This window comes from Diorhabda sublineata, chromosome 6, assembly GCF_026230105.1.
Source record: "Diorhabda sublineata isolate icDioSubl1.1 chromosome 6, icDioSubl1.1, whole genome shotgun sequence".
NCBI classification, from domain to species: Eukaryota; Metazoa; Arthropoda; class Insecta; order Coleoptera; family Chrysomelidae; genus Diorhabda; species Diorhabda sublineata.
Window position 1 is genome coordinate 23,180,141 of NC_079479.1, and position 17,780 is coordinate 23,197,920.

At 33.8% G+C, this 17,780-nt stretch overlaps 1 protein-coding gene across 2 annotated transcripts in view; it reads right to left on the bottom strand.

Moving 5' to 3' along the window:
• The window catches only part of LOC130446117 (heterogeneous nuclear ribonucleoprotein L), a 370,575-nt gene that overhangs the window by 321,800 nt on the left and 30,995 nt on the right, over positions 1-17,780 (bottom strand). For both annotated transcript variants that reach the window (XM_056782203.1, XM_056782201.1), the window contains exon 4: positions 12,457-12,551. In XM_056782203.1, the coding sequence (XP_056638181.1) occupies positions 12,457-12,551 (95 nt within the window). The remainder of the gene's footprint in view (positions 1-12,456; positions 12,552-17,780) is intronic.

The following is a 17,780-nucleotide window of genomic DNA, read 5'->3' on the forward strand; positions in this document are numbered from 1 at the left end:
GAATTTTTTGCATGGCAACATGAGATTTGTGTGCAGGGGCGTTGTTCTACAAAAACAAAACACCTTTGGATGACTTTCCGCGTCTTTTCTCTTTAATTTTTTCCCGTAGAGTGGTCAGTAATGTCGAATAGTAATCTCCATATATTGTTCTACCCTTATCCAAAAAATCTATTCACAATTTCGGTAGAAATATTTTTTCTTTTTATTTATTGCGAACTCTGATTTACCTTTTTGACGTCAAACTTGCATAGAACTGGTCTAGGCTAACTAGATATCAATACATCCTCGTAGGGCCTGATAAATGAAAAACAATGGATTGCAAAGCGAAAGTAGCTTCGAAAAAAGCAGACGTTTTTATCGGCCAATAAAGTGAATGCGACCGTTTTCTGGGGTAGGCATACGAATGTGTTCATTGACTATCCTATGTAAAACGATAACAGATCATTTCTTGATAAAGTGAAGGAAAAAATTGCAAAGAAACGACCGCATTTTAAAAAGAGGCAAGTTCAATATCTCAAGAACGGATTAACATAGAAACCTGGGGTTAAGACTTACAACTGAAAATTCAATGTAACTCAAAAATTGGAGAATTTTGTAAGCAATAAAACTAGGAATTCAACGTCAAAAGTTGTTTATTTTGAAAAGAAACTAACGATTTCAAATTCAGGTGAATTAGATTAACAGATTTTTAGATGCTTTACTGATTTCCAGGTGCTTTTTCTTTGGTCCGAGTATTATGTTCGTGATAAAAAAATCCGAATCTTTAGTAGCTTGTGAACCACGTCGTCGTTGGTAGATATAGGAGACATTTTTCGGGAATTTCTGATCCTGAAAGGCTTGTATATCCTTAAAGTTACTTTCATGTGCCTGTTCCCACAATATTTTGACTGGGAGAATCAACTTTTGAAATATGTCAGCACCATGCAAAAAATTAAAGGCACCGTGGATGTAATACCATGATAACTTCTCAACATCCATCCTTCTCTGCTTTTTCTTTTGATAAGAGCTGGAATTTTTTTGGATCGATCATTGCATTGGTATTTATGACTTTCAGTATGGTAGAAATATATTAATGTCATGTCACAAATGAAGGCGTACGCTAATCCTTTCGGTCTTCAGTGACATTATCAGAAAGGCAGATGATTTTTATTATAATCTTCACTTTAACACGTCTAGGTACAAAAGTGACCTTCCAAATCTCGGAGGAAGCCGAAGCTTTTGTTGTAACTACAGCTATTCTCAATGCTTATTTAAAATTCGTAAAGTTGTAAAGCGTTCTAATTTCTCTGTTGCCCAGTTTGACTGGTGTGTAGCTAAGTTGACAATTATATATCACTTACTTAGAGCAAAGTGTAATTTGGTCAAACTTCGATTATTCAGACAGTGGACCTAAATTATTGGGAATACCCTTAAAACAGGAAAAAAATCCTGCTGTTTCTAGATCCTTTAGCCGATATAATGTGATAATTACAAAATAGATTTTCCAGACAAAACTCGTATTACTTCAGTCTCTGAATCTCTATAAACGAATTTTCCAGCATGTGTTTGTTTGTATTTCTCGATCTTCTCTGATAGACGCAGATACTTAAAAAACGTCTATCTGCTTTATTTGACCTAATTTTTTTAATATTAGTGCAACTTAAAAAATTATCACATTTATTTTAATTTTTCTCCACAATACGAATATCTCAAAAAATCTAATAGAATAATCAATTGAGTAAGATCGGTTCACAAAGAATCTATTTTAGATTGTTTCTAGTAATAATTCACTAAATGAAACGTTAAACGAGCTTATTTTTATTGATTTTCACGGAATCTATTTATAACTTATTTCAGTCTACTATTTAAAAAGTGTAATATGAACCAGGAAGAAATATTACATACCGAAATAAATTAAATTCATAATACTTTCTTTTGTTCTTATAGCATATTAATCACGCAAAAGGTCAAAAAATATATATTCAAATTGTCTCTGAGGTATTTTTAAAAGAAATTTATGTTTTCTCGAAGCTACACTGAAAATATAATGCGCAAACCATCTGTTCCGCTCCAAATGAAGATATTTATAATGTCCTCGAAATACAAAAGAAATGCCCGCTGTTGAAAATAAATAAAGGCAATTTAATTTTTTTTGTTTCTAAATTGATGTTATTAATATAATTGAGGCCGCAAATGCAGAAGTGGCCTAAACTAGAAGATAATGATGTGGAAAAATTAATATTCATAAAATAGCATCTTTTAAACTTATTTGCCAGATTTAAATTTCAATGAAAATTTATTTTGTTTTTAGTTCTTTATTGTTTTAGCTAATTTACTTTTAAGATTGTTTAAGATTAGGAACAAAAAGTTAATATTTATTTACTTATTGTAAGTTGGGACACTTTTGCATTGGGGTTTATGATTTCTCCGATATCAATTTATAAGGTTAGGCTATTGTAGCCAGGAATAAAAATCAATACTGCCATTGATATCTTCATTTTTATTACACCATACAACAATAAAAATTAAAAAACAATTAATCATTTTGGTCATCGAGGTTGTCAATGAAAATCTCATCAATAGCTGTTGAAAATGTTTTCAAATTGCTGTAAAAATTATGATGATTTTGGGGTATTTAAGGCAATAACTCTATTAAATCTTTCTTTTTCTTTTGACTGATTTGGTGAGTAGTAGGATATAAAAGTTAAAGATTTTCAATGATAACAGAGTTTCTCTTTTTAAAATCAACTTCACGAAAAAGAACATCATTATTATTAGAATATTCAAAATAAAATTTAAAAAGAATCATTTCACAAAATATTAGCCATTGCATCTCTAACCATTCAAGTTTGCCTTTGTCTCCACATAGTTTAAGATTCGTATTATTTTTTTCTATAGATTTGCAAGAAAAAAATAAATATTTTGTCATGGAAATTATTTAAAACGGTCTACACTTTCTAACCGCTAAAATAACTTCCCATTCTTCAGGCACATAGATGTTTTTGAAGAACCGTTTCTGTTTTTCCACTAAACCAAAATCCTGATCGCACGACATGTACGAATGTCCGCTCACAAAAAATTTTTCGTCAATTTTACAAATACCATATTCAGTAGAACTGGAAACAATAAACTGACAGAAAAGAACCATCTTGATATTCCTATTTTGCCCTCCACATTGATCAAAGTACATTATAAGATGTTTGCATTTTACAATATTTTTTTAAGAAATACAATAGACAGGAAGCTATTTCTTGGAGACCTCTGGATGTTATAGTTTCATCCCACAAAAACATGCGCACTTCTTCATTTTTCATATTATGAATATATAAGCAGTATCTCCAGAGTTGTGCTAATAACAGGCGCTGGAAGTGTTTTCATAAGATCGAAGCAAATTACACTTACATCTTCATTATTTTTATATATTTCTATATCTTTTTTTAAGCATTCTCTTGCAGCATTTGCCTTTAGCAAATGCAAGTTTCTTTCTTGTTCAAGTCATGTTTTTTCTTCATCATCATCAGCCGCTTTAATTTTAATATTAAATTGTTCATTGAATACTTTGCTAAAACTAAACTTCGATGCTGGAAATTCAACTATTTCAGCGTAAAGAGAATACAAAATACTCAAATTCAAATCTGGCGTTAACTATTTGCGATTTATTGTTTTATGAATGAAGTAATGTCACTGTCAACCTATCCGGCTAAATTACAGAGTTGCTAGTGTGCTAAAATGGCTTAACCAGGTTAGGTCGCTTTTGCGTTTGTGTCACATGATGTTACTGCTATGGAAAAAGATATTTAGTGGCGCCCTCTCTTAGTAACATGAGAAACTGAGATTAGGCCATCGAAATATTATCACTACTGAATTAGTTTCTGTACTAAATTTAGGCCATTTTTGTGCTGACCGCCTCAATTTATAATCTACATTTGGTAAGTTGAATATGAATGGGATATAATTTACTTATTTTGTGGAAAAATATCAATCAATTTTTTTAGAAAATAGAGTCGTTTCCCGAAATTAGCGCAGCAAACGAAAATTTTCAGTTACTCGCAATTTTCCTAATGGTGCGGAATAGCCAAATGAGGGTGTTGGGATACACGCTAAGACAAATCGATTTGTATTTTTAAATACGCATTTTTTAAAACGAAATCATACAGGGTATATCATGTTACTAACTTTTCCCAGTTTTCAGGCCTCCAAAACAACTGTTTCACATGACTCATTTCGAAAGAATTATTTTTTCTTGAAGCATCTCTCTTTATCTGTGCCCATACAGGTTTAGTTCGCAAAGATATGGTAGAAATCTAATCACCGATATTTAGCAATTTCATATTTTTTTTCCATTTCTCTTTATGAAGGTTCTTTTCTCACTGAACAGGCATGGACCTCAATATCATTTGAATTTAGTTAATTCTATAAATCTTCTTTAACCAGTTGGTGGTAGGCAAGTATCGATTAATGACTTGCATTATTCATTCCTATTATACAGTTCTAAGGAAGATCTATCATTTGTTCGGACCATTTTTAAAAAACATCAACATTATAGTCACAAGAACGAGTCAATAATCCACCTTTAACAAAACCATTTGAACTATAGATGATAATGATAAATAATTTGGATGTTGCACACCGTATATGACCTATATTAATCTTTATATTCAGTTGGGAAATATAGAAAATTAATCAAAATTAAAATAACAATTGCAAAAAAACTCACACGTGGTGAGGAAATTTCAGAACAATCATACAATGCGATAAATATATTGAAATTATACACGTGTGGTATATTTTTTATTAAAAATCATACGAAATCTCATCAGAAATTTTTTTTACTCGCAATAAAATACGGCAATAAAATTTTCAAGTTGGAAAAACCAGTAACTAAATAAAGAGTAGATATCAAAATATGACATCAATATAAAAGCCAGTTATCGTTTGCTTCATTGTTAATAATACTAGAACAAAAAAATTCTTGCTACAGCATAAAGATTACTCCACATTTAGAAAAGAATGGTATTTATGAAATTAGCTGTAGTGATTGTGACGGGAAGTATATCGGGCAGACAAAGAGATCCGTTAATGTGTGGTTTCAAGAGCACCGAGTACATTTAAAAAGGACGGAACGACAAATCTAGTATTGCCGAGCTCGCTGCTAATCATTATTATGAAATAATTATAAATAATATTAATAAATAATGTATTCAATAATACATTTTTGGATGCATTCGAAAGCATTGAAAATTCCAAATGTAAAAACAGCTTAAATAGGTACAAAGGGTCTTACAAACCACTCTATAATTTAGTATTTAAGTGATAAATGTGATGATTCCCATCTAGGAGGTTTTTCCGCTGAAATAAATTTATGTACTACTGTACTATGTGAAAAAATCTTGAAACGGGTCCATTTTTATTCTTAAATTTATAATTTACAGTATGAAAATACTCTTAATTTTGCTATGGTTATTTCAGTTTGACTATTTGTTTTTCGTTATTTTCAAGTAACTTATTGAACATTTCTGCGCAAAATGCCTCGAGAGGGTATAACAAATCATCCGAAACAGTACGGGCGTAAAAGATCGCATCCTAAACCCACTAATCACAGGGAATTTGAAAAGAGCAAGTCGTTCACAAAGGCGTCAGCACAGAAAATTGTGTGTGGAAAATTGGGAAGTTATGAACTGAATGTACTACACTGCTTTTTACACTTCTTATTAGTTTTTACATTTTTACCTGACTACACGAATATCACTTCATCGTTTTAGGAGACGGCACGTGGAAAAAGAGGTTTTTCATCTCTCATTGGCGTGAGTAATCTCATTGGATACCTCACCAAAAAAGTTGTCGAAGCCATAATCAAATCGAAGTTTTGCCAATTTTGCAGTTTTTAGAAGAAATAAAGATGAAAATCCTGCTGGTTACGATGAATGGAAGGAAACACACGTGAAAACTTGCACCGCAAACCACGTCGGTTACGCAGGAAAGATAAAACGCTCAACAGGAGCAGCTGGAAAAAGAAGAGGGATGCCTCTATGGACCAGGCATTGACGATTAACGGTAATTATAAACACATTAAACAACAAAAAAACAATTTGCCACACGACCCCCTTTCTTATTTAAAATTTTCTAGAGGGTGCTTATAATTCAGAGTGGGTGCTGGAGGGGGATATATCCATACTTTAAATTGTCAATTTAAGAAAAATAATCGACCTATTTCAGGTTTTTTTACATAGAATATAATAACGCTAAAATTGAATTTATACCATACATTTGGACCGCATTGTATAGTTTCCCATCTAACCTATCTAAATACAAAAATGGCTAAAACCAAGCTTTAAAAAGTGAAGTTTTCCCTGACATTTGAAAAACTACATAACTGGATCCCATCGCCCTTGATACCGTATTACTATTATCTTAATAACTTAATGGAACCTCTCGACTTACTCGTAGATGACACCTCCCAAATTCTCAGGCAAAAATGATACATGGAAATGGAGAAAATGACTTATCAATGATATTCATCACCAAAGCGATTTATAGGTATCTAAATAAAAAGTCAGTAACTAGCCGTTTCCTAATAATCCCCTCACTATATTCACGAATGGGTTCCAAGCTCTTCGAGGTGTGGTTATTAAAAAACGATACTGGTGTTCTTTTTAATGCAGATTTGATTCGTCACAAGTTATTACCTTTTCTAATAAGTTTGAGTCATTTTCAAACCCATTCAAGTGTGAATACAAATACATTTTGGCTAGCTTCTTGTTGTTCAAGAGTGAGAATTTTAGGCACCAGATTCGCACACACTTTTCGCATGTTATAATTTTCATGTAAAATTTGCTGCGCACATCTTTGCCAATTCCTATGAATTCAGCAATCGCACGAATGTTTGGCTACATATACCCCCCATCATAAAGCTAAAATTAATGGCTTTGAGGTGCTAGGAGCAGATGTCAATTTATTCATATTGAATGGAAATTATTTAAGCCGACTACTATGTGAACAGTAGGACAAAATGGTAAAACTGGTCTTTTCCATTTTACAAAATAAACATTTCAAACTCCTCTTATGTTTCTCCCGTTTCTTTGCAAAAGATTGCATCCTTTCATAATTTATCTGCCATGTTAAAACAAACGAATCTCTCTCGTCTGTGAAAAATTACATTTAAAAAATGCAAAGACTTTCAAAAGTGGCATTTTATCTTTCTCCCGGGCTCATATTCATCGGTCGGTTTTTCTATGTTCTTTAACCTCCATTTTATAATAGCAATTAGAGAAAATTTTGTTTTCAGCTACATTTTTTTTAAACAATATTAGTGACTATAAAAATATAATATATTGCACTGAAAAGTTGTTAGAGTAGTATAGAAAAAAAAATTCAGATAAAATTTAATTTTATTGAATTCTATCTAATCCGGCATACTTTGGGTAATTATACACTTTCACGGTCACCTGGTTTTTTGGCTCTAGAAAATCGAAAAATGGATGGATTTTAATGATCTTGGTCTCAAAATGTTCCATTTTACGGCGGATTCATAAAAACAAATAGTAGAAGTAGCTGGAATTAAAATTTCTCATAGTTTTACTGTTTTAAATCGTTAAAAAAAAACGGTTTTGCAAAATAATCCTTTACAAAAAATTATGATAATTATACACTTTCGCGGTCACCTGGTTTTTTGGTTAGGTTAGGTTAGGTTGGCTCTAAAAAATCGAAAAATGGATGGATTTTAATGATCTTGGTCTCAAAATGTTCCATTTTACGGCGGATTTATAAAAAAAAATACGAAAATTAAAAAAAATAAATATTTTTTACAGTTTCAAGGAATTAACTTTTTTGAAATTTTTTTTTCAAAATATTCATTTTTTTATGTAAATTGCGAAAAAAAAATATACGAACTTGATTCCACGACGTCAGAAACAGTTACGAAGGATTATATGTAGAAAGTCATTTTTTTGCATTTAAAGTCATGAAACTGTAAAAAATATTTATTTTTTTTTATTTTCGTAGTTTTTTTATAAATCCGCCGTAAAATGGAACATTTTGAGACCAAGATCATTAAAATCCATCCATTTTTCGATTTTCTAGAGCCAAAAAACCAGGTGACCGCGAAAGTGTATAATTACCATACTTAGTACTGTCTCAATCACTTCCGGCCCGCGATCACAATGTGTCCCAGAAAGAAGAATCAAGTTTTTTAGAGCTTTTAAACATCATTCGATTCCTCTACGGTTGTTTTAAATACTCGTACTCTCAAGTCTACGGATATTTATACGTAATTTCAAGGGCAGCGCGTGTCTAGAAACGAGCCATCTCTTAGCAGCAAGCAGAAATTTTCTTTTTATTTTTGTCGAGAACGAAACAATCTTCAGAGCGACGTGAGTCAGTTGAATCGAGTAATCGAAGCGATTCGGTCGGAGAAGGATTTTAATTGTACTGCGAAGTAGTGATTGTGAAGGTATTGTGCATTTGTATGTCGTGCGCGTGCGATATCCATAATTGTTGTTCCATAATTGTTACGATTTTGGCATGATGTCACAAAAACGTAAAGTTGATAGTGAGTGCAATTATTTTCAGTGTAAATGGGAAATTGCATATTTTTTCTATGGTCAGAAACACAAAAAAGTGTGTTGATCTTAATAAAGATTATTTTGAAAAACCATATCCAATTTGTTTATCTCAAAAGTTAAGCAGCAACTCTCGTAGTCATCTCTAATATTCTTATCACACACCTCAAAAAAAAATGAAAGAAACAATGTAAAAAGCGAGAAAAATCACGAATATTTCACTAGTAAAAGTTGGTAATAGATTTTTCTTCAATATTTTAGTCTTATTTTTATAATTTGATTTGCGGACATGCCCAACACTTCACTCTTTCTATCTTCAATGAAATAAAAACATCTTTCATTACTCAACTCCTTCTTCTTAGTGTGCCGTATCAAGTCCCCTTGACGTTGGCGAACAGCATGGCAAAACTCTATCTTGAGTTAGTCTAAATAACTGTCCTGCTTCTCTTATCCCAGTCCATTCTCTAATATTCTTCAACCAAGAGACTTGTTTCCTTCCAATTCCTCTACGACCTTTACTTTGCCCAACATAAACAACCGGAGGATACTAAATCGGCTACCACGCATTATGTGTCCCAAATAAACTGTTTTCCTACATTTAATGTTATCCACCAACTCACGAGCCGCTCTGTTAAGGACTGCATCGTTTGTTTGCGTAGCTGTCCACGGTATTTTCAGTATGCGTCTATATAACCACATTTCAAAAACCTCTAAACGATTAATGGTGGATATTTTTAAAGTCCATGCTTCGACACCTTATTTAACATTTGATGATCAACCGTTTCCATATTTTTCCAACCGTTTGAAATTTTAAATTATCATTAGAGAAGAGTGATCTCAATTTAAAAAATGTTGTACGAGCTACCTCAATTCTACATTTTATTTCCTTATCGGGATCCAGTTGATCAGTAATGTAACAAACCAAGATATTTGAAACTGGACACTCCTCGAATTATTTGACCGTTTACCTGTAGCTGTATGTTAGGTAAGGCAAGCGACTAAATACCATATATTTTGTTTTAGAACAGTTAATTTTTTAGACCCATCACTCTGTCAATAGCGTTTAAAAGGCATTCAGTCCACCCAAGTCGTCACACAGTTCAACTGAATCGTCTGCGTATCTGTTTGTATTTATAAGTTTACCGTTAATTTTTACTCCATATGATAAGTTGTGTGTAGCTTGCTTAAATATCAAACTGAAGACAAATTGAACAGAAATGGTGAGATTATGCAACCTTGTCTGACTCCTCTTATGATTTTGCCTCCTTCTATCGATTTTCCGTTGATTCGAACGCACGCTCGTTGGCGCCAATATAATTTTTCGATGATTCTTACGTCGGAACTATCAGCGGAACTCAACTCCAAGACCAATAATTTCCTTACATTCAATTTCTTGGTGTGATTTTCCAAAAATCTTCATGTTTCCTAATAAATACAAAGAAAACAACCTAGAAACTGTTACGACGCGCCGAAAATATCCATCGTGTTCGAGTACAAGCTACGACATGACGCAAGGTTTTGCAACATCGCACGAGTCTTGCCACAATATTCGACATTTTTAATTAAATGCGTCCCTATGGCATGCTGCATTGCCGCATAGTGTTACCCCAGTGTAAAAAGGCCATATATAAAGCTAAAACATATTTGGTTCATCCAAAATTGTTATGTTATTTTAGCTGATTAACGATACGAGGTCTGGCTATTAAATAACGAGACTGCGCGCCTAGAGGGTGAGGTAAAAAACAAATAGTGCGTTTCAATCTCAAATTTCTCCTTAAATTGAAAAAAACTTCGATAAAATGTTATAAATTATTACAAAAGTCCTATGGGGACAATTCTCTATTTCGTGCGCGTGTTTTTGAGTAGTGCAAGCGCCTTAGTGAAGGCCGAAAGAACACTGAAAATAACCAGCGCCCAGGTCGCCCTGAGACTGTTTCATTTCCGGAAACAATGACAAAAATCAACCAAATTATGCGTGCAGATCGTCGTATGAGCATCCGGATGATTGCCGATGGTGTAAACGCCGATAAAGAAACGGTTAGACAAATTTTACAGGAGAAATTACACAAAAGCCTACCAAAAAATCTGACTCCTGACCAAAAGCTCCTATGTCAACGGGTCTGCTCAGATTTCCTCGAAATCTGCTTTGAAAGGGACCCGATTTGAGTCGATAAAAGCGGTAAAGCAGAAAACAGCAGAGCTCCAAAAGGCGCTCACCAAAGAAGACTTCTAGCACTGCTTCGATCAATGGATGAAACGTATGGAAAGGTGTGTGGCGAGGGGAGGGAGGTATATTGAAGGGGAGCATTCGAATGTAGAATAATTTTTATAATAAAACCCTTTTCCGTAACCGGTCTCGTTGTTTAATAGTTTTATAGTTTTACTCATTAATTATATCATCTCTTGACAGTCATAAATTATTTTTACGTCTTGGAATGATTTATATAGAGTATAAATTCAAAATAACCATTCCACGTCAATGTGTTTAATTTATTCGACAATTAGTGAAAATATACTATACACAAAGTATGGTGACATTAGTAAACAAATTAACTGAAATCTACCCATTTTAAAACTTTGTAGAAAGTAAAATAATGAATTTGTTCCATAATTTAGCAAAGCTGAAGAATCCTCACATTTCTCAGAAGAATCAAAAGTTTTAATCGTCAGAAAGTCTTATCCAGATAAAAATAAGATTTACATTTCTGTTTGTATGTTCCCTGATTTCAAAACGCGATATTGATCGATTGAATTTGTAACATAAAAATAACAATAACAAAAACAAGTACAAAGTGCATATAAAATTTAAGTTTTCAATATACGTATGCTCATGTATATTAACATTACAATTGCATGACGGTCTTCATAGCGATGATAAACAGTTGTTGGACGTTTATTAGCGTGCGCAGAAATGAGATTTCTAACAGATAGGACAAGATAAGAAACATTATAAAAGAAAATAAGAACTTACGGGAACATTAATCAAAGTTCTTTCTTACCAAAAAAAACAATATACAAATAATATATACAAAACGAAAAACGAAACTAAGTAGCGCGTGCCGAATGTCGAGGAGCAGCGTAGCCCCGCTAAGATCTGACCGCCTCGCTGTACCAAAAAAAATGACATTCTCTTCAATCTAAGATGTCTCGCCTATGTTCATGTAAGTAAGAAATAGAAGAGCGTGCCATGAAACAATGTAGAAAGTAGAGGGATGCAAGTATAAAGCAAGTCATCAAATAGCGAAAATCTTATCTTTACAAAAAGGCTTAAGAGACGCCCCACTGCGAACTGAATAGTAAGCAACTTGTTCAAGTCTGTAGTACAATATTTAATTTAGAAGTATTAGAATTATTTAAAAAAATAAATTCCTGGAATTCTTAAATAAAACCGGTTACTAAATCTTTTTCTACCAAAAACCTTTTGGCTTTATGAGTAACATTAACCAAAAAGCTATATAACTATCACTCTAGTTCTATGTTACAAATAAAATTTTGAAGCAACAAATTCATCTTTGTATTTAATTTTGCTGAAATTATCTTCGCTTGTCATATTAAGTACAACTTACAAAACAATTAATTCGAAAGATATATAAAACACGAACAAGAAACGAAGACCAACGAGGAGCTGGATAGAAGGAATAAAGATGGCGAAGGAAAAACGATGGATGATAAGACAAGAAATACAACCAAAAAACACCGGATAGGCGAAAATAAAAATAACAACAAGCGTTATACCAGAAAATGTAAAAATATCTCAGGATTAAGCATGTAAGTAAGAAATGGCAAGGTCTTAATACATAAAAATGTTTACAAACTTTTTTGTAGATACAATATAATATCAAACTAAATGTCATTTTTATCACCAATCACCAGGGATATCGTTTTTATGATAAAAATAATTTCACATCCAATAACTTACCTTAGCAAAATCAATCTTCAATGTGCAGCAACCGGAATAAATATCCGCTCCATTCAAAGATTCTTTGGCCCTCATAGCTGAATCGACACCATCGAATGTATTGCTTGTTAAGGAAAAAATCGAAGTAATAATAGCAAAAAAAATGATTACATAAACACTCCCCATAACATACCAATCGGCTTCTCAATTCCAAAAACGAAATTTTCCACTTCAATTTAATCTAATTCTTAATTTTTAGAGGCTATTTTCTACAGTAGAGTCTCGGTCATCCGACCTACTGGAGCAATGTCATGTACAGTACATATACATGATTTTCCATAGTAGCCTATGCACGAAGCAGCCCCCTTCATCACACCCGATTGTACGGGACGCGTCCCCTTTCCTTTTCCTGACTATACGCATTCTATTCGCGTGCTAAGCGACTGGTCGGTGACCGGACTTTCTCTTTGTTTCTGAGCACTGAATTCCACCCCGCCGTCTATCCCATCACATCCGCCAGCTACCTGAGACTAGTCCTTATTCTCAGTGCTTACCTAGATTAACACAGCGAAGATCACAACTCTCTAGAAATAACATTAAAGCATGCAGAGCAGCTGGAGGAAACATCTATGGAGCTTTTACTTCTGAGGAGACCGCGAGATTTGGCAACTAGAAAACGACAAACATCGGGCAAACAAAAAAATATAACGTACTTTTTTACCAAAACCTAAGTTTGGTTTTACCGCATTGAACAATGTTTAAATAAAATTAACTAATTTTCAACGTCGTTTTCATCATTTTCCGTGTTATCCGACCTTGGTGCGGCCGGTTTAGGTCGGATAATTGAAACTCTACTATACGTAAGCAATAATATAATAAAATGTTTATATTATTTTATGGTAATATTTACTTATGCTTATGCTAATCCACCATGTTAAATCATCTCTAGATCATTGAAGCAAGTTGCAACAATCCAACCTTCCCTAGATCATCTTATCTAAGTTCAGAGTTGATGATATGTTCTGTTTTGTTGAAGATATTAAAAAAAGTTTGATAAAAATCAATTTTTCCAAAAAAATTAGTTGCAACACCTCAAAAGAAACTCATATAACCTAAATTAACAATTGAAAGTCATATGGGTTAGCGGTAAGGGATCATAGTAACGAACAGCTCGTAAGAGATTAACCCAAACATGTTCGATGGGACTAAGACGTGGTCAATTGACTAATAATCCACGATTAGGCCAAGACCAATTATAGTTCCATATATGAGGTCGCATAACGTCATACACCTTGAAAAGATCCCGATCACTCCTTACGGAAATTGGATTTTTCTGACAATTGACACAATGATAGTTTGAAGCAAGTTTCAATCGACACGAAACCCCAGAGTACCCAACCTTGTTAAATCTACCCCTGATGGGAGGAGGGGAATTGGTTTTGGCCGATTGTTCCAAAACTTGACACAATGATAGCTTAAACCCAGCTGATTAAAAGTCTCAATGGGCATGAACCCCAAAAATTTAATAGGCTATTTTCGATAGTAGGATGTGTTTAGGAGCTTCCTGCCTTCTAAGACTTTCAAACAACTTTCTTCGAACCATCATTATGCCAAGTTTCAGAAAAATTGACCGAAATCAATTCCCTTCATTCCAGAGTGCCCTCGGACACTTCGGGATTAGTTTTGAATGGGTTGGAGAAGTTCTAGCGAATCCATGGAGACTTTTAATTAGCTTGCTTCAAACTATCATTGTACCTAGTATCAGAAATACTAGTCAAAACTTATCCTCTCATGTTACTGTTGGACTCTTGAGGGATAGTTTTGGGAGGTGGCGCGTTTTGGGATTTCGTGACCATCGAGACTTTTAATCAGCTTGCTTTGAAGTATTGGCTGAAACTCAATTTCCTTAAAGAGTGGCAGTTCGAAATGGTCAATATATAAATACAGCTCCTTACAACTATCAAAAGAAAAACCCCGACCCCAATTAAGGCGTATTCTGAACATTACGTTCGTTTAGGCATTCCATCCAACTCTGATACGACACCAGATGAAGAGATTTCGGTACTGTTCAATGTTAAGAGTAGTGTAGAGCGGGCATGCACTTCAAGTTTTCAAATTCTGTATTTGAATCGAAATATCAATAGTTGATCTACTCATAATCAACTTGAGGGTCATTGTTTTAATAATAACCAAATTCTAGCTATTTCTTTTGGGGCGGTTTTAGTCTTCAAATCATTCGAAGATTTCGTGGTTCTAAACTAGAACGTGGAATCAGCTTAGTACAATCGAAAGAAGGATATGGAAAGATCTGGATCTGGATAGATAGAACGATGCCGTTCGATTGAATCTTTTTTACATATCACAACATTCTCCTCGACCCAGCTTTTGCACTGCGTTGAGAATTCGAAGCCACTTTGCACTATTTTTAGAACACTTGTTTTGGAAATGCCGGTCTCTGCTGAATTTTCGTTTGTTTTTAGGCACCGAATAATTTCTTTCACAAATTTAATGTTTTTTGTAGTAGTCACCATCACAGAACCTCCCGAACGTGGGTATTAATTCACTTCCCTAGAGAAACAACTAAACACAATTTAAAACATTTTTCAAAACAATTTGACTGTGTGGTCCAGAGCTCACCTAAAATAAAATTGAAGCGAGTTGAAACTTTGTGTTAAGCTTGTTGAGACTTGTTACTGACGCTTGCATAAAAGTACTTGAAGGCGATAAACTGGATAACTGGAAGGTGTTTCCATTGGATCGGATTTCTTTCTCTCTCCGGTTATTGTCAACATTTTTGTGGAAGATTTCGAAAATTCGGTACTATTGTCTCTCCGAAATGTCAATAACCATCATATCATGTCATAAGAGAGACACTTTGAATTTCTTCATACACCATCGAAATAAAATCATTCTTGTATCCATTCACGATGGAAATGAATCTCTTTTGAATCATCGCTAGACGTTATTAAAAAAAATCGTTTTTTGTATGCTCAGTTTCATCACAATCCGGCTAAAATCAATTCCGTCATTAAATTCTATTATCGATATTTGAAATTAAGATCGTAAGAATGATTTTATTACAAAATGAATCAACTACCTCCTTGTATAATATTTGGAACTCCTATATGGAAATTTAATATCTGTATATACGGAAAGCAGATATTTGAAAGTCTAATTCGAGAACTTGATTAGCGTTTATGTCAAACCAGTTATTAAGGAGATTATAATACATAAATGTCCTGTTGAAATCCTTACTAGATCCCCGGTTATTGTATAAATTATATATGTAATCCCGTGTACCTTGAAGCTGAACTAAATCTTTTTTGTTCCTATTAATTTAACAGAAATTTCCCATATTTCGGAAACGACTTCATAATGAGATACGTAGTGCGGTCCATAAGTTCTTAGACTCATAACAGTTTTTGCTACTTAAGTTTTGAGATATGTGTTCATGTCTAATTTGAAATTGCCATCATAAAGTTTGACATTTTTAATGGTGAAAGTCCTCAGAACGTGTTGACATACGAGTGCTATTTGAGAATACTTGAAACATTCATGGTGGCCAAACAATGGAATTAAATAGGAAACATTTTCTTGCGAATTTTTTATATAATTTTCGACGTGGAGTAGATGAATCAACTCGCTTCGACTTTTGGTGATGAAGCACCTTCTCGAGCAATCGTGTTTCGCTGGTTTCCCAAAATCAATCGTGTCGATTGATGCAAAGAAATGCTGAAAAAATTCGATCGCGGTACTTCAAAAGGTCTATAACATTAATAATGGATCTATACATATGAACCCCAAACAATCGACTGTATGGGTCTATCAAGTCGAGCCAAATCCAACAAAAATTGTTCGTACACAAAGCACTTCGAAGCGCGCCTTTTTTTCGGACTAATTGAACATATCCCCACCGTTCCATTAGAGCATTGTAGAACGGTTAATTCTGAATGATAAACCAGCATTTGTTTACCAGAAGTGTTCGAAAAAAATGAAGTAAACCTATCGCAGAAGACCAATCATTCTCCACCACGACAATGCGAGCACTAACACATCAGTTCAAACGAAAGCGTTCTTGAACAGTCAATAGAACAAATTGGTGGGTCATCCCCCATATAGTCCTTGATTAGCACCCAATAATCTCTTCTGATTCCCGCAAAGCAAAAATAAATTGCGAATTCAACGTTTTTCTAAATCTAAAGAAGGGATTGATGCCTCGACAATTGGTTCAAATACTTGCAAAAGTCTATAGATCTTAATGGAATAAAATTTGAAAATCAAAGAAGCCATATCCAATTATAAACCTTTATTTTCTCGAACTCAAAACTTAAGTAGCAGCCCTTCTATAGTAAATAAAGTATTTCATACAAAGTTTCAGCTTGATGCCTCTTTCCAGTTTATTATGATAGAGCTCTCAAATTGACTTTCGCGCTGTTATAAAATTTTTGACTGAAGAAGGATCAACACCAACAAAAATCGAAAACATTATAGAGGCTGTTTACGTAAACATTGATCTACGTTATTTCCCTGGAGACAAGAATCATTAGAAGATGACCCACATGCGGGGAGTCCTCTGAAAATGACTACTCCAGAAAACATTAAATACGTGGATGGAATTATTAAGCCATCGACGCGTAAATACAAAAGAAATTGTAGCCCAGACCGGCATTTCCAAAACAAGTGTTCCTAGGATCCTACATGAGCATTTGAATATGAGAAAAATTACTGCAAGGGTGTTCACAAAGATTGAACTCCCACAATATAGTCCATATCTAGCCCCGTCATACTATTTTTTGTTCACAAATTTGAAGGCCTAGTTACAGGGTAAAATATTCAACAGAGATAATAAAGTTAAGAAGACGGTGTACGAAAATTTAGTCTCTAAAGATGGATCTTATTTTTATAGTAGCATAGATGCTTCAGTCAGTCGTTCTGAAACGTGTGTGGAATAAAGGCAGTGAAACATAGTGAAAAATGGACCTCTCTACGTATGTGTATTAATTTCGCATGAATGTTTGTAACTGAATTTTTAGTCAAAGTTGGATTTTCTATCGTTGTTGTTTGTACTACTAGAAGTGTTTTTGTTTAGATTCCTTCTTCTTCTTCCGTGTATTAGACGTAGTCACCTGTTTTATCTTCGACATCCTTGCCTCCTATCCTGCATCAAGGTTGTCACTCCACCTTTTTTTGGGTCGGCCGGTACTCCTTCGGATTAATGGGGATTTATCGCGCTATCTTGTCAATTTTATTGTTATCCATACGACTTATGAGTTCGTTCCATTGTTTCTTTCTTGATAGAACTCATTCGTTGACGTCATCTATTTTGCACTCACTTCTTTCCCTGT